The sequence below is a fragment of the Diceros bicornis genome, chromosome 35, assembly GCF_020826845.1.
Source record: "Diceros bicornis minor isolate mBicDic1 chromosome 35, mDicBic1.mat.cur, whole genome shotgun sequence".
Taxonomy (NCBI): domain Eukaryota; kingdom Metazoa; phylum Chordata; class Mammalia; order Perissodactyla; family Rhinocerotidae; genus Diceros; species Diceros bicornis.
Window position 1 is genome coordinate 10,170,560 of NC_080774.1, and position 22,057 is coordinate 10,192,616.

Consider the following 22,057-nt stretch of genomic DNA (forward strand, 5'->3'; position numbering starts at 1 on the left):
GAAATCAAAAAATACCTAGATACAAATAAAAATGAAAACACAACATACCAACTCATGGGATGCAGCAAAAGTGGTACTAAGAGGGAAATTTATAGCTACACAGGCCTACTTCAACAAACAAGAAAAATCTCAAATCAGTAATCGTAAACTACACCTAATAGAAGTAGAAAAAGAAGGACAAACAAAGCCCAAAGTCAGCAGAAGGAGGGAAATAATAAAAATTAGAGCAGAAATAAATGAAATGGAAACAACGAAAAAACAGTAGAAAGGATCAATGAAACAAAGAGCTGGTTCTTTGAGAAGATAAACAAAACTGACAAACCCTTAGCCAGAATCACTAAGAAAAAAAGAGAAAAGTCTCAAATAAATAAAATTAGAAATGAAAGAGGAGAAATTACAACGGACACCAAAGAAATATACAGGATTATAAGAGAATACTATGAAAAACTGTATGCCAAGAATTGGATAACCTAGAAGAAATGGATAAATTCTTAGAATCATACAACCTCCCAAAACTGAATCAAGAAGAAATAGAGAATCTGAATAGACCAATCACAAGTAAAGAGATTAAAACAGTAATCAAAAATCTCCCAAAAAATAAAAGTCCAGGGCCAGATGGCTTCTCTGGAGAATTCTTCCAAATATTCAAAGAAGATTTAATACCTATCCTTCTCAAACTATTCCAAAAAATTGAAGAAGACAAGACTCTTCCTAACTCATTCTATGAGGCCAACATCACCCTGATCCCAAAACCAGACAAGAACAACACAAAGAAGAAAATTACAGGACAATATCACTGATGAACATAGATGCAAAATTCCTCAACAAAATATTGGCAAACCGAATACAACAATACATTAAAAGGATTATACACCATGATTAAGTGGGATTCATACCAAGGATGCAGGGATAGCTCAACATCCACAAATCAATCAATGCGATACACCACATTAACAAAATGAGGAATAAAAATCACATGATCATCTCAATAGATGCAGAGAATGCATTTGACAATATCCAACATCCATTTATGATTAAAAAACTCTCAAAAAAACGGGTATTGAAGGAAAGTACAACATAATAAAGGCCATATATAACTATCCCACAGCCATCATACTCAATGGTGAAAAACTGAAAGTCATCCCTTTGTGAACAGGAAAAAGACAAGGGCGCCCACTCTCACCACTCTTATTCAACACAGTACTGGAGGTTTTGACTAGAGCAATTATGCAAGAAAAAGAAATAAAAGGTATCCAAATTAGAAAGGAAGAAGTGAAACTCTTGCTCTTTGCAGATGACATGATTTTATATATAGAAAACCCTAAAGAATCCACTGGAAAACTATTAGAAATAATCAACAACTACAGCAAAGAACCAGGGTACAAAATCGACTTACAAAAATCAGTTGCATTTTTATACTCTAATAACGAACTAGCAGAAAGACAAATCAAGGATACAATCCCATTTACAATCACAACAGAAAGAATAAAATATCTAGGAATAAATTTAACCAAGGAGGTAAAAGATCTATATGATGAAAACTATAAGACATTACTGAAAGAAACTGAAGATGACATAAAGAAATAGAAAGATATTCCATGCTCATGGATTGTAAGAATAAACATAGTTAAAACGTCCATATTACCTAAAGCAACCTTCATATTCAATGCAATCCCAATTAGAATCCCAATGACACACTTCATGGAAATAGAACAAAGAATACTAAAATTTATACGGAACAACAAAAAACCCTGACTAGCAAAAGCAATCCTAGGAAAAAGAACAAAGCTGGAGGCATCACAAAGCCTGACACCAAAATAGACTACAAAGCTATAGTAATGAAAACAGCATGGTACTGGCACAAAAACAGACACACAGATCGATGGAACTGTGTGTTGAAAGTCTAGAAAAAAACCCACACATCTATAGACAGCTAACCTTTGACAAAGGAGCCAAGAACATACAACGTAGAAAGGAAAATCTCTTCAATAAATGATGTTAGGAAAACTGCACAGCCACATGCAAAAAAATGAAAGCAAACCATTATCTTACCCTATACACAAAAATTAACTCAAAATGGATTAAAGACTTGAAGCTAAGACCTAAAAGCAGAAAACTCCTAGAAGAAAATACAGGCAGTACACTCTTTGACATCAATCTTAGTAGCATCTTTTCAAATACCATGTCTACTCAGGCAAGGGAAACAAAAGAAAAAATTAAAAAATGGGACTACATCAGACTAAAGAGCTTCTGCAAGGCAAAGGAAACCAGAAACAAAATGAAAAGAAAACTCACCATCTGGGAGAAAATATTTGCAAATCATACATCCGACAAGGGGTTAATCTCCAAAATATATAAAGAATTCATACAACTCAACAACAAAAAAACAAACAACCCGATCAAAAAATGGGCAGAGGAGGGGCCTGCCCAGTGGCATAGTGGTTAAGTTCACATGCTCCACTTCGGCAGCCCAGGGTTCTCAAGTTTGGATCCCAGGCACGGACCTACACACCACTTATCAAGCCATGCTGTGGGAGGTGTCCCACATATAAAATAGAGGAAGATGGGCACAGGATGTTAGCCCAGGGCCAATCTTCCTCAGCAAAAAGAGGAGGATTGGCAACAGATGTTAGCTCAAGGCTAATCTTCCTCACCAAAAAAAAAAAAACTGGCAGAGGATATGAACAGACATTTTTCCAAAGAAGATATACAGATGGCCAATATGCACGTGAAAAGCTGTTCAACATCACTAATCATTAGGGAAATGCAAATCAAAACCACAATGAGATATCACCTTACACCTGTTAGAATGGTTATAATTACCAAGATAAAAAATAACAGGGGCCATCCCGGTGGCACAGTGGTTAAGTTTGTGCGCTCCGCTTCGGTGGCACAGGGTTCGCAGGTTCAGATCCCAGGCATGGACCTACACACGGCTCATCATGCCATGCTGTGGAGGGGGCGTTCCATTACAAAAATAGAGGAAGATGGGCACAGATGTTAGCTCAGGGCCAATCTTCCTCAGCAAAAAAATAGAGGAAGATTGGCAACAGATGTTAGCTCATAGCTAATCTCCCTCAACAAAAAAATAAATAAATGAATAACAAATGTTGGAGAGGATGTGGAGAAAAGGGAACCCTCATGCACTGCTGGTGGGAATACCAACTGGTGAAGCCACTATGGAAAACAGTATGGAGACGTCTCAAAAAATAAAAATAGAAATACCATACAATCCAGCTATCTTACTACTGGGTATTTAGCCAAAGAACTTAAAATCAACCATTCAAAGAGACTTAGGCACCCCTATTTCATTGCAGCATTATTCACAATAGCCAAGAAGTGGAAGCAACCCAAGTGCCTATCAACTGATGAATGCATAAAGAAGATGTGGTATATATATATATACAATGGAATACTACTCAGCCATAAAAAAAGACAAAATCGTCCCTTTTGCAGGATGGACCCTGAGGGTATTATGTTAAGCAAAATAAGCCAGAAAGAGAAAGACAAGCACCGCATGATTTCACTCATACGTGGAAAATAAAATAAACACATGGACAAAGAGAAAAGAATAGTGGTTACTAGACGGGAAGGGGGTTGGGGGCTGAGGATAAGGGGTAAAGGGGCACATATACATGGTGACTAACAAATAATAATGTACAACTGAAATTTCACAATGTTATAAACTATTATGACCTCAATTTTAAAAATTCTATTAAAAAAAAGCATGGTATTGACATAAAGATAAAAAATAGATCAATGGAACATAATAAGAAATAAATCAACACATATATAGATAATTTTTTTTCAACAATAGTGCAAGGCAATGCATTGGAGCTAGGACAGTCTTTTCAACAAAATGTTGCTGGAACAATTATAAATGCAAATGCTAAAAAATGAACCCATTTGTATATGACATCATATACAAATATTAACTCAAATTGGATCAAGATGCAAATGTAAACCCTAAAACTATAAAAACTTTTAAAAGAAAACAGGAGAAAATCTGTAGTTTGGAGTTAGGAATAGACTCCTCAAATATAAAAGAAACCATACAATAAAAAAACAAATTGATAAACTGGACTTCATTAAAATGAAAACCTCTGATCATCAAAAGAAGCTGTTAAGAAAATGAAAAGACAAACCACAGTCTGGGAGAAAATATTTGTTCTGATAAAGCACTTGTATCCAGAATATACAAAGAATTCTCATAACTCAACAATAAGAAAACCAAATTTTAATATGTTTGTTTGTTTTTGTTTTTGCTGTGGAAGGCAGGCCCTGAGCTAACATCTGTGCCAGTCTTCCTGTATTTTGTATGTGGGTCACTGCCACAGCATGGCTAACAAGTGGTGTAGGTCTGCCCCCAGGATCCGAACCTGCAAACCCGGGCCACCGAAGCAGAGCGCGCTGAACTTTAACCACTATGCCACAGGGCTGGCCTCAGAAAACCCAATTTTAAAAGGGGCAAAAGATATGAACAAACACCTCACCAAAGAAGAAATCTGAATGGAAAATAAGCTGTCAAGAATTTAGTCAAGGTACTCCATGGTATTGCTGCCTCAGACTCCATTTTATTTGGCCAAGCAGCCTGCAGGGACCTTACACCGACACCAGCCCCCCTCAGGCAAGCACATGCCCTAGACAGCAGCCCAACGAGTCACAAGTGAATGTAAGTTCCTGATATGACTTCCCCAATAGCTCTTGTGATCAACAGGATCCCCTGCCTCCCAGGGCCTTCCTCTTACGCATCCTTTAGATAAGAAACCCCCCATGGGACTTACCAAAAGGCCACTCTTTAAGTTTGATTTGACCACTTTGGCCTTAGTCCAGCCCAAAGCACTCCACCCACAGACCCTAATAAAGGCATATACCTGAAGTCCTCTGTCTGTACTGTGCCTTGACCTTCCTGCGTGGCCCCTCAAGGCATGCTGCGTACTTCCTCCAGGACTTGTGAGCAATGAACTTCTGTATTTAAATTTCTCTTGTGGTCTGTTGTTGAACCTTGGCTCACTATCTGGCACCCTGTGCTCCACGTAACTAATGTTATTTTAACAGTCATAACATAAGCATATGTAAATATGCTCAACAATACCAGTCATTAGGAAAAATACAAATTAAAACCACAATGAGATGTCACTATACACTCACTAAAATAGCTAAAATTTAAAAGACTGACCATACCAATAGTTGGCAAGGATGTGGGAGAACTGAAACTCTCGTATACTGTTTAAAAGTATTGCTATAGACTAAATTGTGTCCCCTCCCCGCCCCCTTCATATGTTGAAGCCCTCACCCCGAACGCGACTGTATTTGAAGATAGGGCCTTTAAAGAGGTAAATAAGGTTAAACGATATCATAAGGGTGGGGCTCTAATCCAATAGGAATGATGTCCTTATAGGAAGAGGAAGAAACATTTGAGCTCTCTCTCTCAGAGAAAAGGTCATATGAGGACACAAAGAGAAGGTGGCTATCTACAAGTCAGGAAGAAAGGCTCACCAGGCTCACCTCGATCCTGGACTTCTTCCCTCCAAAACTGCTAGAAAAGAAATTTCTGTTAAGTCATCCATCCTATGGTATTTTGTTATGGTAGCCTGAGGAGACTAATTACAGGTACATAAAAGAATACAACAATTTTGCAAAAAATTGGCAATTTCTTAAAAAGTTAAATATATCACTACAATATGATACATTCATTCTACTCTTAGATATTTACTCAAGAGAAAAGGAAATATATGTCCATATAAAGACTTGTACAAAAATGTCCATAGCAGCTTTATTTGTTATAGCCAAAAAACTGGAACTGATCCTAATGCCCATCAAGAAATGAATAGATAAACAAATTGTAGTAAATCCATACAATGGAAGACTACTCACTAATAAAAAGGAAAGAGCTACTGATATATGCAACAACATGGATGAATCTCAAAACAGTGACAAAATCCAGATTAGAAAGAGTACATACTGTATAATTCCAATTATATAACTCTCTAGAAAGTGCAAACCAATCCATAGTGACTGAAGGCCAATCACTGTTTGCTTGGCGGTGGGGTGCAAGGAGGGGCAGGAGAAAAGAACTACAAAGGGGCACAAAAATTTGGGGGGATTGAAGAATACATTAACTATCCTGATGGAAGTTATGGTTTCATGAATGTATGTATATGCCAAAACTTATAAAATTTTACACTTTTATTTGCTGTTTATTGTATGTCAATTATACCTCAATAAAGCCGTTTAAAAAAATAAACAGAGTAATATCACAGAAAATGATGGACTACAGAACTGCAAAAACTCATCCTTCCATTAAAACAATGATTAAGCTTGAAAAAACTGTCAAAATCAACTATTTTGGAGCTCTGAAATCTAATCAAACGTCATTTAAAAAAAACAGGGAAATGCTCAATGAAGAAAAACACCAAATTTTCATAAGAGAGTGTTGTGGCATTTTAACTCACCTGCCTTACCATCCCCGACTCCTTAGCTCAACAGCATCTACGAGGATAACAGCCTACATACCTAATCCAGGTTGCCGGTGCCAGAGGGGTCAATGCAGCTATTGTTCTCAAATAATTGTGGTTTTATATTTTGACCTGTCGAGTGCCTCCCTGGGAGATCAGCTCAGGGACTTACCTTTGTTTCATCTGCCTCAGAATTTTCTCAGGGCAGGAGTGGCCTCCAAGGTAGCGTTTGTCAAAAGCATTTAAAGGCAAATATACTAAACACAGCCCCCTTGGATAAGGGATAACAAATGGGTCAAACAACAGATAGAACCAAAAGCCTAGGAAGAAAGAGGCTGAGAAAGGAGATATATGGAAGAATAAGAACTTTGGAAAGCATCTGAGTATATGGGAATCAAGAAGGCCACATGCATGTCCAGAACAGGACACGTGTTCAGAAAAGACCTGAGAAGATGCTACATTCACCTCTGACTGACCTTTAGGCTCCATGCAAGCAGGAAGTGAAGGCTAGGTCAAAGTTGTAAATGACCTGACGAAGCACTGAAGGAGTACCTCATCACAGAGCCAATCTGCAAAGACCAGGAGAGGTGTTTTGTTGTTTTATGTTTTTGCTCCAAGCATTTAAAGAAATTTCTGTCAAATAATGAGCTGACCACCAAGATAATAGAACAGAGACTTGAGTGACCACACAGGGCAAAGAATACAGTTTTTAAAAAAATAGTTTAGAAATAGAAAATCTGAATAGACTTGTAACTAGTTAGGAGATTAAATCCATTATCAAAAACCTCTCCCAAAAGAAAAGCCCAGGACCAGATGGCATCACTGGTAAATAATACCAAACATTTAAAGAATTAACACCAATCTCCTCAAACTATTTCAAAAAACTGAAGTGGAGGGAACACTTCCAAACTTATTCTATGAGGCCTGCAATGCCCTGATACCAAAGACATTAAAAGAAAAAAACACCTACAGACCAACATCCCTGATGAATACTGATGTAAAAATCATCAACAAAATACTAGCAAACCAAATTCAAAGCACATTAAAAGGATTATACACCATGACCAAGTAGGATTTATTCCCGGAATGCAAGGATGGTTCAACATACAGAAATTGATCAATATACTACACATCATTAATAGAACGAAGGAAAAAAACCCACATCATCACCTAAATTGATACAGAAAAAGTATTTGACAAAATTCAACACCCTTTCATGATTAAAAAAAAAAACCTAAAAAACTAGGAATAGAAGGAAACTACCTTAACAAAATAAAGGCCATATATGAAAAGCCCACAGATAACACCATATTTAATGGTGAAAGACTGAAAGCTTTTCCTCTAAGATCAGGAACAAGGCAAGGATGACCACTTTCACCACTTCTATTTCACATAGTTCTAGAAGTCCTAGCCAGAGCAATTAGGCAAGAAAGAGAAATAAAATGCAATCAAATTAGAAAGGAAGAAGTAAAATTATCTCTGTTCACACATGACATGATCTTACATGCAGAAAACTCTAAAGATTTCACACATACACAAAACTTTTAGAACTAAGAAACAAATACAGCAAAGTAGCAAGATAGAAAATCAACACACAGAAATCAGTTGCATTTCTAAACATTAACAATGAACAATCAGAAAAGGATATTAAAAACACAATTCCACTTGCAATAGCATTAAAAAGAATAAAATACTTAGAAATAAACTTAACCAGGTAGGCAAAAGACTTGTGACCAAAAACTACAAAATGTTGCCAAAGGAAATTAAGGAAGATGGGGCTGGCCCAGTGGTGTGGTGGTTAAGTTTCCACGCTCTGCTTTGGGGCCTGGGGTTCGCAGCTTCGGATCCCTGGTGTGGACCTATGCACCATTTATCAAGCCATGCTGTGGCAGGCATCCGACATATAAAGTAGAGGAAGATGGGCACGGTTGTTAGCCCAGGGCCAATTTTCCTCAGCAAAAAAAGAAGAGGATTGGCAATGGATGTTAGCTCAGGGCTAATCTTCCTCATAAAACAAAAACGGAAATTAAGACACCAATAAATGGGAAGACATCTGTGTTCATGGATTGTAAGATTTAATATTGTTAAGATGTCAATACTACCCAAAGTAACTGACAGATTTCAATGTAATCTCTACCAAAATTCCAACAAAATTTTTTGCAGAAATAGAAAAATCCATCCTAAAATTCATATGGAACCTCAAGGGACCCTGAGATTCTTTTAGCTAAAACAATCTTTAAAAAAAGAACAACAAAGTTGGAAGACTCACACTTCCCAGTTTCAAAACTTAGTACAACGTGACAGTAATAAAAAAAAAATGTGGTACTGGCATACAGACAGACAGATAGACCTAATGGATCAGAATAATGAGCCCAAAAATGAACTGTCACGTACATAGTAAAATGATTTTAAACAAGAGTGACAAGACCATTCAACAGAGAAAGGACAGTCTTTTCAACAAATGGTATTGGGAAAACTGAATATTCACATGCACATAAATGAATTTGGACCCTTACCTTACACCATACACAAAAATTAGTTCAAAATGGATCAAAGACCTAAACCTAAGAGGTAGAACTATAAAACTCCTAGAAAAAAACATAAGGGAAAATCTTCATGACATATGACCTCAAAAGCACAGGCAACAAAAAGAAAATAATAGATATATTAGACGACATGAAAATTAAACATTTCTGTGCATCAAAGGACACAATCAGCAGAGTAAAAAGGCATTCTATGAGAGAATGGGAGAAAATATTTGCAAATATCTGATAAGGAGTTAATATTCAAAATATATAAAGAATTCCTATAAATCAACAACAAAAAACCAAAAACCCAATTCAAAAATGGGCAAAGGACTTGAATAGACATTTCCCCAAAGAAGATATACAAATGGCCCATGAGAACATGAAAAGATATTTAACATCACTAATCATTAGGGAAATGCAAATCAAAACCACAATGAGATACCACTTTACTCCCATTAGGATGGTTATCATCAAAAAAAAACAGAAAACAACAAGTATTAGTGTGGATGTGGAGAAATTGGAACCCTTATGTAGTAGAATTGTAAAATGATGCAGCTGTATGGAAAATAATATAGTGATTCCTCAACAAATTAAACATAGATTTATCATTTGATCCAGCAATTCCACTCCTAGATATATACCCAAAAGAACTGAAAGCAGCAAGTTAAACAGATATTTGTACACCCATGTTCATAGCAGCATTATTCACAATAGCCAAAAGATGGAAGTAACCCAAGTGCCCACTGAAGAATGAATGGATAAATAAAATGTGGTATATCTATGCAACAGAATATTATTCAGCCTTATAAAAGAATGAAATTCTGACACATGCTGTAACATGGATGAACCTTGAAGACATTAAGCTAAGTGAAATAAGCTAGACACAAAAGGGCAAATATTGTGTGATTCCACTGACATGAGGTACCTAGAGTAGACAAATTCATAGAGACAGAAAGTAGAATGGTGGTTACCAGGGGCTTGGAGGTGAGAGAAATGGAGTTATTGTTTACTAGATATAGAGTTTCAGTTTGGGATGATGAAAATCTCTGGAGATGGATGGTGATGATAGTTGCACAACAAGGTGAATGTACTTAATGCCACTGACCTCTACATTTAAAAATGGTTAAGATGGTAAATGTTATGTATATTTTACCACAATTAGAAAAAATAAAACTAACTAACTAAGGTAGTGTGTTTAAGCCCTCTACAGCCCATCCCTCCCACTGATTACAAACAAATATTCTGGGAAAAATATAAAAATCAACAACTTGAGGACTCTTAAAAGTAAACAAAACCAGGTGGATTGTGGAAGGGAGTCAAACATTGAGAAATGAACTGCACAGAAGTGTGTCCCAAACTTTTTTCTCTCTTTCTCTCTCACAGCTTTGCCTCAGGTGTATACCCCAATCATAATGCTGCCCAACAAAGGCACCTAAAACTCGAATAGAAATTCATCTTTGAGGCCATAGAAACCAAAGAAGGGTCCCCTTTAGGCAGGAAAGTGTGGGGGGAATCCCAGAAGTGATAGAGCAGAAAAGAAGATGTCTTAATTTTGTATATGATTCCCTACAAGTCTCAGCTTAACCCCTGCACCATGTATGCACATGACTGTCCCAAACCAGTACATTCAAGACTTAGAGAACTAGACGAGGATTTGAACCACTGTCTAAAGATGATGAGACAAAATTCACTTTTCTTCTTTTTTGCTGAGGAAGATTCGCCCTGAGCTAACATCTGTGGCCAATCTTCCTCTATTTCGTATGTGGGTCACCACTACCACATGGCTAATGAGTGGTGTAGGTCCGTGCCTGGAACCAAACCCAGGCTGCCAAAGCGGAGCGTGCTGAACTTAACGACTAGGCCACCAGGCCGGCCCCCAAAATTTACATTTTAAACCTACTCAGGTTGACTGCCTGCTAAACAAAAATATTAGGATTCTCCAGAGAATTATAAAAGGACCCAGAGTCTATGCAACATAGTATTCACAATGTCAAGATGAAATCCTAAATTACTAGACATACAAAGAACAGAAAAATGTCACCCATTCTCATGGGAGAAGACAATCAACAAACAGCAACTTAGAAATGAGCCAGATATTAGAAATATCCAACAAATATTTTAAAAAGCAACTACTATAATTAATATGCTCTATGAGGTAAAGGAAAACACATTTGAAATGATTTTGAGGGGTGATGGAAATAGGAATGTTTGTTATCTTGATTGTGGTGATGATTTCATGGGGGTGTACAACTCGATAAAGTAAAAAAAAAAAAATAAAGTAACATTAATCACATCTGTGCCAAGCACAAGGTAAATGTTATTAATGACCATTTTACAGATTAGGAGACTGAAATTCAGAAAGATTAGTACTTGCCTAAGGTTACAAAGTTAATCAGGTACAGGATTCTAAGGCAGATTCTTTTCCTTCCAAGACTATAATATTATTTCCTTATCTGACAAAACAATACAGCCTTAACTCTACTTAATTTATGAAGTTTTTAGCAGGATTGAGTAAAGTATGTCTCTAAGATATATAAATTCATATGAGATAGGCAACACATTAGTACATGGATTTCATACCACCAATTACATATTATTATTTTCCTACTAAATTGAAAGAAATTTCCCCTCTAGTAATCAATCCCAGCGGAAACAGTGAGTACTCAGCAGTGAGTACAGACTGTATTTTAACCTCTATTTTTCACATTGTAAGTCTCAGAAATATAGAAGAAATATTATATACTGATGGTACTGTGTGGGTTAATCCATTGATAAAATCTATGAAAGACATATAACCCATATATGATCAGTAATATTTCCAAAAGCCAATGTTTATTATATTCCTATAATAAAAAAACATGCAGTAATCTCAAAAGATATTGCAGAAGAATATTTCATTATGTGAAAATATGGTGACATGTTGAATAATAAAAGCAGCTTATAAAAAGTACTAATGTATTACTTTATTTTTTTTAAACGCATACACCTACAGAGAAAAAGACTGGAAAGATATATAATATATATAAAATATTAAAGAGTGACTATATCTGCATGATTTTAATTATTTATCTTTTTGCTTCTCTGAATTTTCCAAATATTCTATAATAAACAAGTAGTATTTTTGTTGTTTTTTTTAAGCCAGCCCTGGTGGTTCAGTGGTTAAGATTCAGTGCTCTCATCACTACGGCCTGGGGTTCATTTCCAGTCAGGGAACCACACCACCCATCTGTCGGTTGTCATACTGTGGCAGCTGCCGTGTTGCTGTGATGCTGAAAGCTTTGCCACCAGTATTTCAAATACCAGCAGGGTCACCCATAGTGGACCTGTTTCAGCAGAGCTTCCAGACTAAGAAAGACTAGGAAGAAGGACCTTGCCACCCACTTCCGAAAAAATTGGCCAGGAAAACCCTATGAATAGTAGGGAAGCATTGCCTGATATAGCACCAGAAAGTGAGAGGATGGTGCAAAAAAACGGGCAGGGTTCTGCTCTGGTATACACAAGGTCGCTAGGAGTTGGAATCAACTTGACGGCACTAACAACTGTTTTTTAATATGTAAAAACAATAAAAAATTTATTGTTTCGAAGTGTAACAATAAACAAAAGGGTCCGACCTCCCAGGATGGATTATCTTTGCTTCCAATTTAGATCTGAGTGTGCCTTTTTTTGCAAGGTACAGTCACAATCTAATAGCACTCACCTGTCCAACTGCTTGCAGGTTATAACAGACAATGTCCTTATTGGCTGCTGAAGTTCCATAGAGAAGTGCTTCAATGAGCCAGCAAATCCCCAGGAGGAGGTCAGAGAAGCTCAGATAAAAGAGTGGCCTTATCTGTCAAAGCAACAAAAGCCTCATTTCATAAATGACTGGTAGCCAGGCGAATGTAACAATCAATTATTTTTATGTTTCACCTTTCTAGGAGAAAATTGGGCATCATTTTTCTGGGGCCCCTGCCACTGGTTGACTGTGGGAATGTAAAGGAATACTCTAGGTAGGAAAGAATCTGTAATCACAACTATTCCAACTGTTCCGGAATCAGAGTACTCATGGATGGATTAGCATTGGAACTTCTTCCTCATAGAGACACTCCTTCCTCAGATTTAGGGTCAAAGGTAAGAATGGACAGAGGAGAAATTTTGTGATGGAGACACACCACAAATGGAAAATTGAAAGTGCTCTAGCTGTACAGCCAACATCTAAAAATAGGAAGTAAGATCATCTGCTGAGTGTTTAGGAATATAGTGAAGGACTTAATGAAAATAAAAATAGGGTTTTAAAAATCTTAATATAGTTTAATTTGTATTTTTTCTTTTTTTCTTTATTGAGGTATAATTGACAAATAAAATTTTAAGATATTTAAAGTATACAATGTGATGATTTGGTATATGTATACATGGTGAAGGGATTTACCCTGAGTGTTAATTAACAAATCCATCACCTCACATATTTACTTTTTGTGTGTGTGTGAGAACATTTAAGTTCTACTCTCTTGGTAAATTTCAATTATACAATACACTGTTATCAATTAGTCACCATGTTATACATTAGATCCTCAGACTTTATTCATCTTATAACATAGATTTTCATATCAATGAAAAGTCAAGGTGGGGAAAAATATCAGTATGAATTGTATATGTTGTCTTTCAATTTCTGACCACATTGGTGAAGTTCGTCTTTCTCACTTTCTAATATCCTTCGTCTTTTAGCCTCCCCATTCCCATTTTTCTAAAAATAGTTTTGGTCCTTCTATAGAGAAAACTATAAGGTGTTTATTGAGAGACACCAAAGAAGATCTACAGTGAAGAATTACACCATGCTCATGGATTGTAACACCCAATATTATGAAAATATCAATTCTCCCTAAACTGATACATAGATTAAATACAATCTCAATTATATCCCAACATATTTTCTTGCGGAATCTGATATTTCCACAATTTGACAAGTTGGCTCTAATATAGAAATAGAAATACAAAATATCAAGATAACCAAGATATTCTTGAAGAAAAAGGAGAAGGAGGACTCACCCTACACCTATCAAAATTTAATATAAAGATAGAGTACAGATACTGTGGTACTAGCACAGGGATGGACAAACAGACCAATAGAACAGAATAGAGAGTCCAAAACAAAGCCAAGCTTATATATAGACTTTTGATATATGATAGAGGTAGCTTTTTAGATCAATAGAGAAAGGATAGTCTTTTCAAAATATGATACATTAACAATTGGGTATCTATATGGGTAAAAATAAAATTGGACCGTTACTTTCTACCTCACACATTCAAAAATCAATTCCAACTGGTTTAAAGACCTAAATGTGAAAGGAAAAACCTATAAAGATTTTCTTTAATAATACAGGAGAAAGTCTTCAACTTCCGGTTAGGTAAAATTTTCTTAAACAAAAAACAAAAAGTTCTAAAAGAAATTATTGAAAAATTCGACCACATTAAAATGAAAAATGTCTGTCAAAAGACACCATAAAGAAAGTAAAAAGACATGCCACAAAGTGGAAGAGATATTTGCAACACATACAATGGACAAAGGATCAGTATCCAAACAGTATTAAAAACAAAAACAAACCAACAAAAACTCTAACAAAGAAATAAGAAAACTCAATTGAAAAAAGGGCGCAGGGGCCGGCCCCGTGGCATAGCGGTAGAGTGCATGCGCTCCGCTGCTGGCAGCCCGGGTTCGGATCCCAGATGCGCACGGAGGCACTGCTTGTCAGGCCATGCTGTGGCGGCATCCCATATAAAATGGAGGAAGACAGGCACAGATGTTAGCCCAGGGCCAGTCTTCCTCAGCAAAAAGAGGAGGATTGGCATGGATGTTAGCTCAGGGCTGATCTTCCTCACAAAAAAAAAACCCAAAAAGGTAGCAAAAGATTTGAACAGATACTTAGGAAATCCAAATGGCCATAAACATATGAAAATATGCCTGACCTCATTAGTAATCAAGGAAATGAAAATTAAAACCACAATGAGAAAAAAATTACACACCCATGGCAAATATTTTTAAAAATCTGACAACATCAAGTATTAATGGGAACATGAAGCAATGGGACCTTTCATACACTGCTGCCACAACCATTTGGAAAAAGTTTGACATTATCTAGGAGATACGCACATTCATATATGCATACATATAACAATTCTGTTATTAGGTAAATACACTAGAGAAATTTTTGCATGTGTACACCAGAAGACATGTACAACATTGTTTATAGCACATAGATAAATCGTGGTATGTTCATAATATAGAACGCTAAACATCAATGAAAATGAAATGAACCAGAACTATACACAGTAACATAGATTAATATTGACGAAAAAAACAAATCACAAAACAACACATACAGTATTATTTCACTGTCAAAGTTCAAAAACAAGCAAAACTAAACTGTTTAGAGATACATACGTTACTGTTAAACTGTACATAAAAGCAAAGAAATGATTATCACAAAAATCTGGATAGTGGTTACCTAGAGAAGTGAGGGGGAGAGTTGTGATGGAGAAGGAGCATAGTAGGTATATTTGGGGGTACAGGTAATTTCTATTTCTTGTCCCTAGTGTTTGCTTATAATTATTCTTTAAACAATACATACATGTTTTATGCATTCTAATCCATGTCTGATATATCACACAAAAATGTTTAAAAAATGTTAAGTTATCATCAGATACTACCTCATATAAGGACTGATGTCCTTACTTGTACAAAGGGAATTTTTCTCATACCTTTCTTCCAAATGAGAGGCAAGTTAAGATGCTAATACTTTGCTAATAGGGGAAAATGGGCAAGTTGCCTTGGCTAACAAAAACAAAAACAAGTGAAATGATAACATTTTAAACTGTATTTAATAAATATCAGATATTATTATTATTATTATTTTAACAATATATAGCCTTTGCTCTGGTAAGCCTGCTAAAATTCCAGCCAGATGGCACATTCATAGATTCTAACGGCCTATGACCTACTACAAGTTTATAACTGTTAATGGGTAAAAAATTAAAACTGAATACGAAATAAACTCTGGAGGAGAAAGACAGCCAAGAGGCTTTTGTGAGCAAGCCTTATATAGAGAGAGCTGTTGGCCATTAAAACATACCTAAAATCTTTGGCAGGGAAATGGAGGATAAAAAGAGGTTCATATACTTTCACTCATGGTTGGAAAACCATGAGTTTTAGTAACAGGAGACAAAATCAATCAGACAACAAAAATTAACTGAGTACCTATCATTGAAATCACGAAAGATTTCACCCCTCTTATGTTTAACAAGATATTATGTTGAAGGTAATACAAAGAAATGTATGATGCAGCCCACGCTTTAAGGAAAATACAATCAGCACAGTGCTTGGTTATAAGGAAGACATGAAAAAGCATAAGACATGGTTCTAAATATGAAAGCAAAAACTCTTTTTCAAAAACTCCATATATATATACATTTGCACTTGTCTAATTTAAATCAAGAGCAGAATAAGTGGGGGCGGGGAGATGCACTGGGTGAAAGGCTTTCCCTAGAGAGGTTCTGGGTCCAGGTCTGGTGAGATGAAAAACCTAAAACAACTTGTATTAATACTCTTCTAAAACCCTCCTTCCCAATATTTCTATGCAAGTGAAATCAAGTTACAAAGATTATCAAAAGTGATCTTTATGGGGAAATGAAGTCACATAAGTGCAATGAAGTATATCTGCCTTGCATTTTTTTTAACACTGGCTGGCCTGGGCCACTTTCTTCTCTCTTCAGGTTGCCTCTCAGAGTCACTGTCTAACCAGCTAGTCCCCTCAAAGACTTCCCATGGATTTCTCTAACTTACTATAATTACTTTTAATTTAATAGACTATTTTTTTCTTTTTTAGATTATGCCTTCTATGTGTTTTTGCTGTTAAAAATGTTCTTTGATTAAAAAAAAAATAAAGGAAAACAGTGAAGTAGAGCTGACATTTTTAACCTGGAAAAATTGGAATCTTTTTCTAGGCCAAAAAAACAGAATGTGTGGGAACCACTGAACTAGTGATTGCTAAGGTCCTTTAGGCTCTGGTTATGTGAAAGGTGTGAGAGCTGAAGCCAGAGAAATTAAAGATCACATCGTAAGCCAAACTAGACCTCACATCTTTATAAAGTTCTAATCCACTGTCATGCCAGAGGTCACCTTAGAGCAGTGGTTCTCAACCAGAAGTCATTTGGCCTCCCCTAAGAGATATTTGGCAATATTTGAAGATATTTTTGGTTGTCACAACTGTCGGGGTGGGGGATACTACAAACATCTAGTGGGTAAAGTCTGCTAAACATCCTAACATGCAGGACAACCACCCACAACAAATAATCGTCTAGTCCAAAAAGTCAACAGTGCTGAGAGTGAGAATCTCTGCTTAGCTCTCTCCACTATGTAACTCATACTTTATTAATTTAATCACATCTGAACTCAAATTTCAGCAAAGGAAACAAACATTTGGGAAATCTGAATCACAGGAAGATGTGTGGCCCAAGATTACTTTGGCAAACAGTGAAAACACAGTATCAAGACTTCTACTTTCTAGTTTTACTTTCACAGTCACATTCTACCTCTGAAGTTCAAAATTCTCTTTTCATTAGGCAGTATATTTCAGTGGTTTAAAAAGCGTATGTGGGGAGAGGCTTTGGATCAAGGCAAGTCTGCACTCAAATTCTACGTCTAACACTTATCAGCTATAAGACCTTAGGAAAGTCCCTCAACCTTACTAGCATTCCATTTCCTCATCTATAATATCAGACTAATAATATCTGCTTCACAGAGCTGTTCTAAGGATTAAACAAAAAATGCATTTAAAACACTGAGTACATGTGTCTCGAATATAATACTAAAAATTGTGTTTAATTTGAAGGGGAATTGTAGTTAAGAGTTGGACTTTTGAAAATCCCTGCTCTGCTACTCACTCTGTAACTTGAATAAGTTATTTCATGACTCTGAGCCTCAATTTCCTCATCCGTGAAATGGAGCTAACACCATCCCCTCAGAGAGTGACGAGGACCAATAAGATAAAGTATGTAAAGCACTCAGCATAGTTGGAACACAGTAAGTGTTCAACATACAGAGCTATTTTTATTATTAAAGTGGGTCCAATAAAACCCAATGACATTTTCCACATACAAAAGCTTTCCTATATATGTGTTGAACTACATTTTACCTAATTTTATGCCTGGTTAGAGAAACAGTTGTTACATTTCTCTTAAAATCTTTACTGAGCTAGCAAATACATCACTCTTCCTGGTCCTCTCTGTATCAGGAAGGTTGTTTGTTTGGTTGATTTTGTCTTTTTTTAACACCTTAAATATACTCAATTTTTATTTGGCAATTATACCTCAATAAAAGAAAGGTTTTTGACTTGATATTTTCAGTAAGAACAGTTTTACACAGGATGTATTTTTACTCTGTTTTCACCATGAAATTGTAATTGCCTAGAAGGCGAGAACAGCAAAACAAATATCTTTTGTCTAGCAAGTCTTTGAACTATTTCCTAACCCCACTGGCAATTTTACCAAGATATCAACATCAGAAAACTCACCTCTAGGCAGCACTCTACCATGCTTCCATTGAATATAGGTTTCAAACAACACTCTCTTTCCTTAACTTTAATAATTAATGCATACCAAAAAACCCACATTTAGTAGTCAATCTCTCAGTGTTCAAAGTTATAGTTAAAACAATTACCTAGAAGAAAAGGGAGACCAACAGACAGTGTCTAAAATATCTTAATGTATCATAATGACAAATTTACAAGTAATTTACAGGATTTTTTCATCATTTATAGGTGACACTTCTCTTATTTATTTCAAAGGCTAAGTCAAATCCAACAAAAGTCCAAATCCAACACAAAAAGAGATTGCTCACCTCTGGAGATTTCTGTATATTCTGGAATACAACATAGGTAATAAGTGAACTTGAACCTATAACACTGACAGAGATAAAAAACGATCATTAAAACAGGACAATTGGGGCTCCTTCATTTTTGTTATTGATTTTTTTTCACAGCTTTATTGACATATAATTGATGTAAAATAAACTGCACATATTTTTTTTTTTTTGCTGAGGAAGACGGCCCTGGGCTAACATCTGTGCCTATCTTCCTCCACTTTATATGGGACGCCGCCACAGCATGGCTTACCAAGCAGTGCGTCGGTGCGCGCCCGGGATCCGAACCAGTGAACCCCGGGCCGCCGCAGCGGAGCGCGCGCACTTAACCGCTTGCGCCACCGGGCCGGCCCCTGCACATATTTTTTAAAAATACGGAATGTTTCGCGAATTTGTGCATCATCCTTGTGCAGGGGCCATGCTCGTCTTCTCTGTATCATTCCAACTTTTATTGTATGTGCTGCCAAAGCGAGCACTTTGCTGTTGATTTCGCAAATCCATCCTGTTAACAGAGCTGTCCTCTGATTTTCAGATGTTACCCCTAAATCTGTTTTTTTTTTGTTATTGTTGTTGATGTTACTACATTTTGTTAATCTGAAAATATCTTCCATGGTAAAGAACAGCATTTCTGTCTAGTAACAGGATAAAAGCAAATCCCCAGGGAAAAAAATGTAGAAAACTTCAGAATTCTCCGGTTTTGCTTATACTAGTTTAAAAAGTCATATTACACTAGCTTAAATAAACTTACCTCAGTGTAGCCATAACAAATTGTATCCACTGTATGGCAGAAAAGACCTAAATAAAACAAGAAAGTGAGAATAAAATTAAGCCTTTTACATTTAACATTCAACTTTACTCCAATTTCACTGTTTATTAACTATCTGTGCAGAGAACAAACTTTTCTTCAGTGCCTAATCAAAACACACCTCAAGTCAGAGAATGAGTAGAAAGGCTGAACTGGCACCTAGAAAGGCAGGGTGGCTCAAATTTTCTGCCCTTATTGCTACATATCTGGGAAACAGTAAGATAAAAAGAATAGAGAAGTGGATAGAAAATGACCGAATAAACAAAAAGAGAGCTAGACGAGAAAATTAATAAAGAATAAAATGGAGAAGAGGTAGGGAAAGTCCAGTTCTGAGGGAGAACTGACAGACGTGTGGAAAGAATGAGTAACAGGAAAGGCAAACAAACACTAAATAGAGTTGACAGACAGAGAAAAAATAAAATAGCAAGCAATAGAGAAATGGGAAGAAGAAAAGTTAATAGTATGGAGAGAGATACTGTAAGTGAAATATACAGAACAGGGAGGAAAAAGGGGGGAGCAAAAAAGAGGAGGAGGACAGCTTCTAATCTCACCGAGTGCCAGTTGTCCTCCAGAATGCTAGCCTCCAGCTGGAAGGCCATGGGGACTTCAGCCCCAGCTTTGCTTCAGTAGCCGGATCCTTCCCAGTCTGGGTCTGAATCCTGAAGCAGTGAACAGGTGGCTCCACCCCTAGCCCAGCTGGTCTCCTCCCTACCCAATCCTGCCCTGTATCTTGAGGGCAAGGAGAGAAGGTGCCGACAAGTGGAGGAGAAAGCCAAGCAGAAAGAACAAAAATAGAAAGAGCAGGTGACAAGGAAACAAAGTTCTAAAAGGCATTAGGAATTGTAAGAAGGGGCAAGAGGCAGCAATAATAAAAAGTAGAGAGAATGAGTCACAGTGAAAAGGTAAATAGAGCTGCAAGAAAGAAACGGAAAGGAAAAAAAGGGAGAAGAAGGGAGATCTGCTTAAAACTTGCCCCTGTTTCGGGACAGAAGCCTGTGATGGGAAAGAGAGATTGTAAATTCACTCAAATCAATAAATTTTTAGTAATACTTGGAGAAACCTGCAAAGAGAAGGGTTATTAATGTCTCGTATTTATTTAATACTAACATTTTCTTATTCTGTACCAAAAATTCCCACCAGAAATATAATTATATTATTAAATTACATGATTCTTTTAATATACTTCTGTTTATCTATCAACAGTTGTGTAAAGTGTTGTGTGATGGACGATAAAAAGACAAATAAGATATAGACCTAGACTTCCAGGAGCTTATAATATGGGAGGAAAAATGGCTTGAATACCAAAATCTGAAATGGTCTGCACAGAAAAATAATATATACTGATTGGCATTTGGACAGTATTTGGAAGAACTGGTAAAATTTGAACAAAGATTGGGGGAAAGAGAAAGCAGAAGGAAGAACATTTCATTTATGTAACCATTTATTTTTCATCTTTCATACATTTTACAAATATTTATTGATAACATTAATTAGACCATTTGCATGGCTTGAGTAATTTAAATATATGACTCATTTACTCATATGAGGTTAAGAATGCAGTGTGGAGTAGAAGACAGGACATTGTTAAGTGGAGGTAGGCTCTGATCACTCTGCCTAAATGATTAGATAAACAAATAAATAAAAATACCAGTAAATTTCTGGATCAGAAATCAATACCATAAGGTCTTAGGGAGTGTTTTGAAGCTTCTAATAATATATCTATCTAATAAGGGTGAGGGGACTAATGACAGTCTCACCAAGTGATAAGAGAATGCTTTGGGACAAAGGCCTCTTGTCTCAGTCAAGAACAAATCTCAAATTGTTCAGAGATCAGCCATGCCAAATCAGTCTGCTGCTCTTGACAGGAGAACTTTTCTCCTTTGGCGTCTTTTCTAAAATGTCTTATGCCACCAACCAACTTTGGGGACTTACTTTTCCATTTTTCTCTCTAAATTAGTCCCCTGCATTCTGTATATTCAGCACTGTTCCCCTTTGAAATGTCTTTGCAAACATAATCTTCCAATCTTCCTTTTCTACAAGGGCTAACTCAAGCCCAAATGATAAGGGAGTGATATTTATTTTCAGTTTTCCCTTGTCTTCTTTTTACTTACCTCCTTAGCAAGCTCAAACACATCCCAACTCTCACTTAATGTGACTGGCTACTATATATATCCATTTAAGTTAAAAGATATTCATTAAACTTCTACCACGAGCAAGTTACTGCAGTGCATACAAAGTCAAAAAAGATACCTACCTAGTAAAATATTTTTATTTAAGCAAAAATAATACTAAATTCAAAGATTTATAGTAATAATAGCTACCAATTATCAAGTGCTTTCTATGTGTAAGGCTCTATGCTAAGCATTTTAATCCT

General features: G+C 36.3%; 1 protein-coding gene and 1 non-coding gene across 3 annotated transcripts in view; both read right to left on the minus strand.

Moving 5' to 3' along the window:
• The window catches only part of TMEM116 (transmembrane protein 116), a 71,534-nt gene extending 51,248 nt beyond the window's left edge, over nucleotides 1-20,286 (minus strand). For both annotated transcript variants that reach the window (XM_058531443.1, XM_058531441.1), the window contains exons 1-4: nucleotides 20,235-20,286; nucleotides 19,627-19,673; nucleotides 18,858-18,921; nucleotides 12,684-12,815 (exon numbers count right to left, since the gene is read on the minus strand). In XM_058531443.1, the coding sequence (XP_058387426.1) occupies nucleotides 12,684-12,815; nucleotides 18,858-18,921; nucleotides 19,627-19,673; nucleotides 20,235-20,282 (291 nt within the window). In that variant the 5' untranslated portion in view covers nucleotides 20,283-20,286. The remainder of the gene's footprint in view (nucleotides 1-12,683; nucleotides 12,816-18,857; nucleotides 18,922-19,626; nucleotides 19,674-20,234) is intronic.
• On the minus strand, nucleotides 19,247-19,354 carry LOC131398681 (U6 spliceosomal RNA). Its single transcript, XR_009216960.1, has one exon. It is a non-coding gene; the product is annotated as a U6 spliceosomal RNA (small nuclear RNA).
• Nucleotides 20,287-22,057: the final 1,771 nt, after the last annotated feature.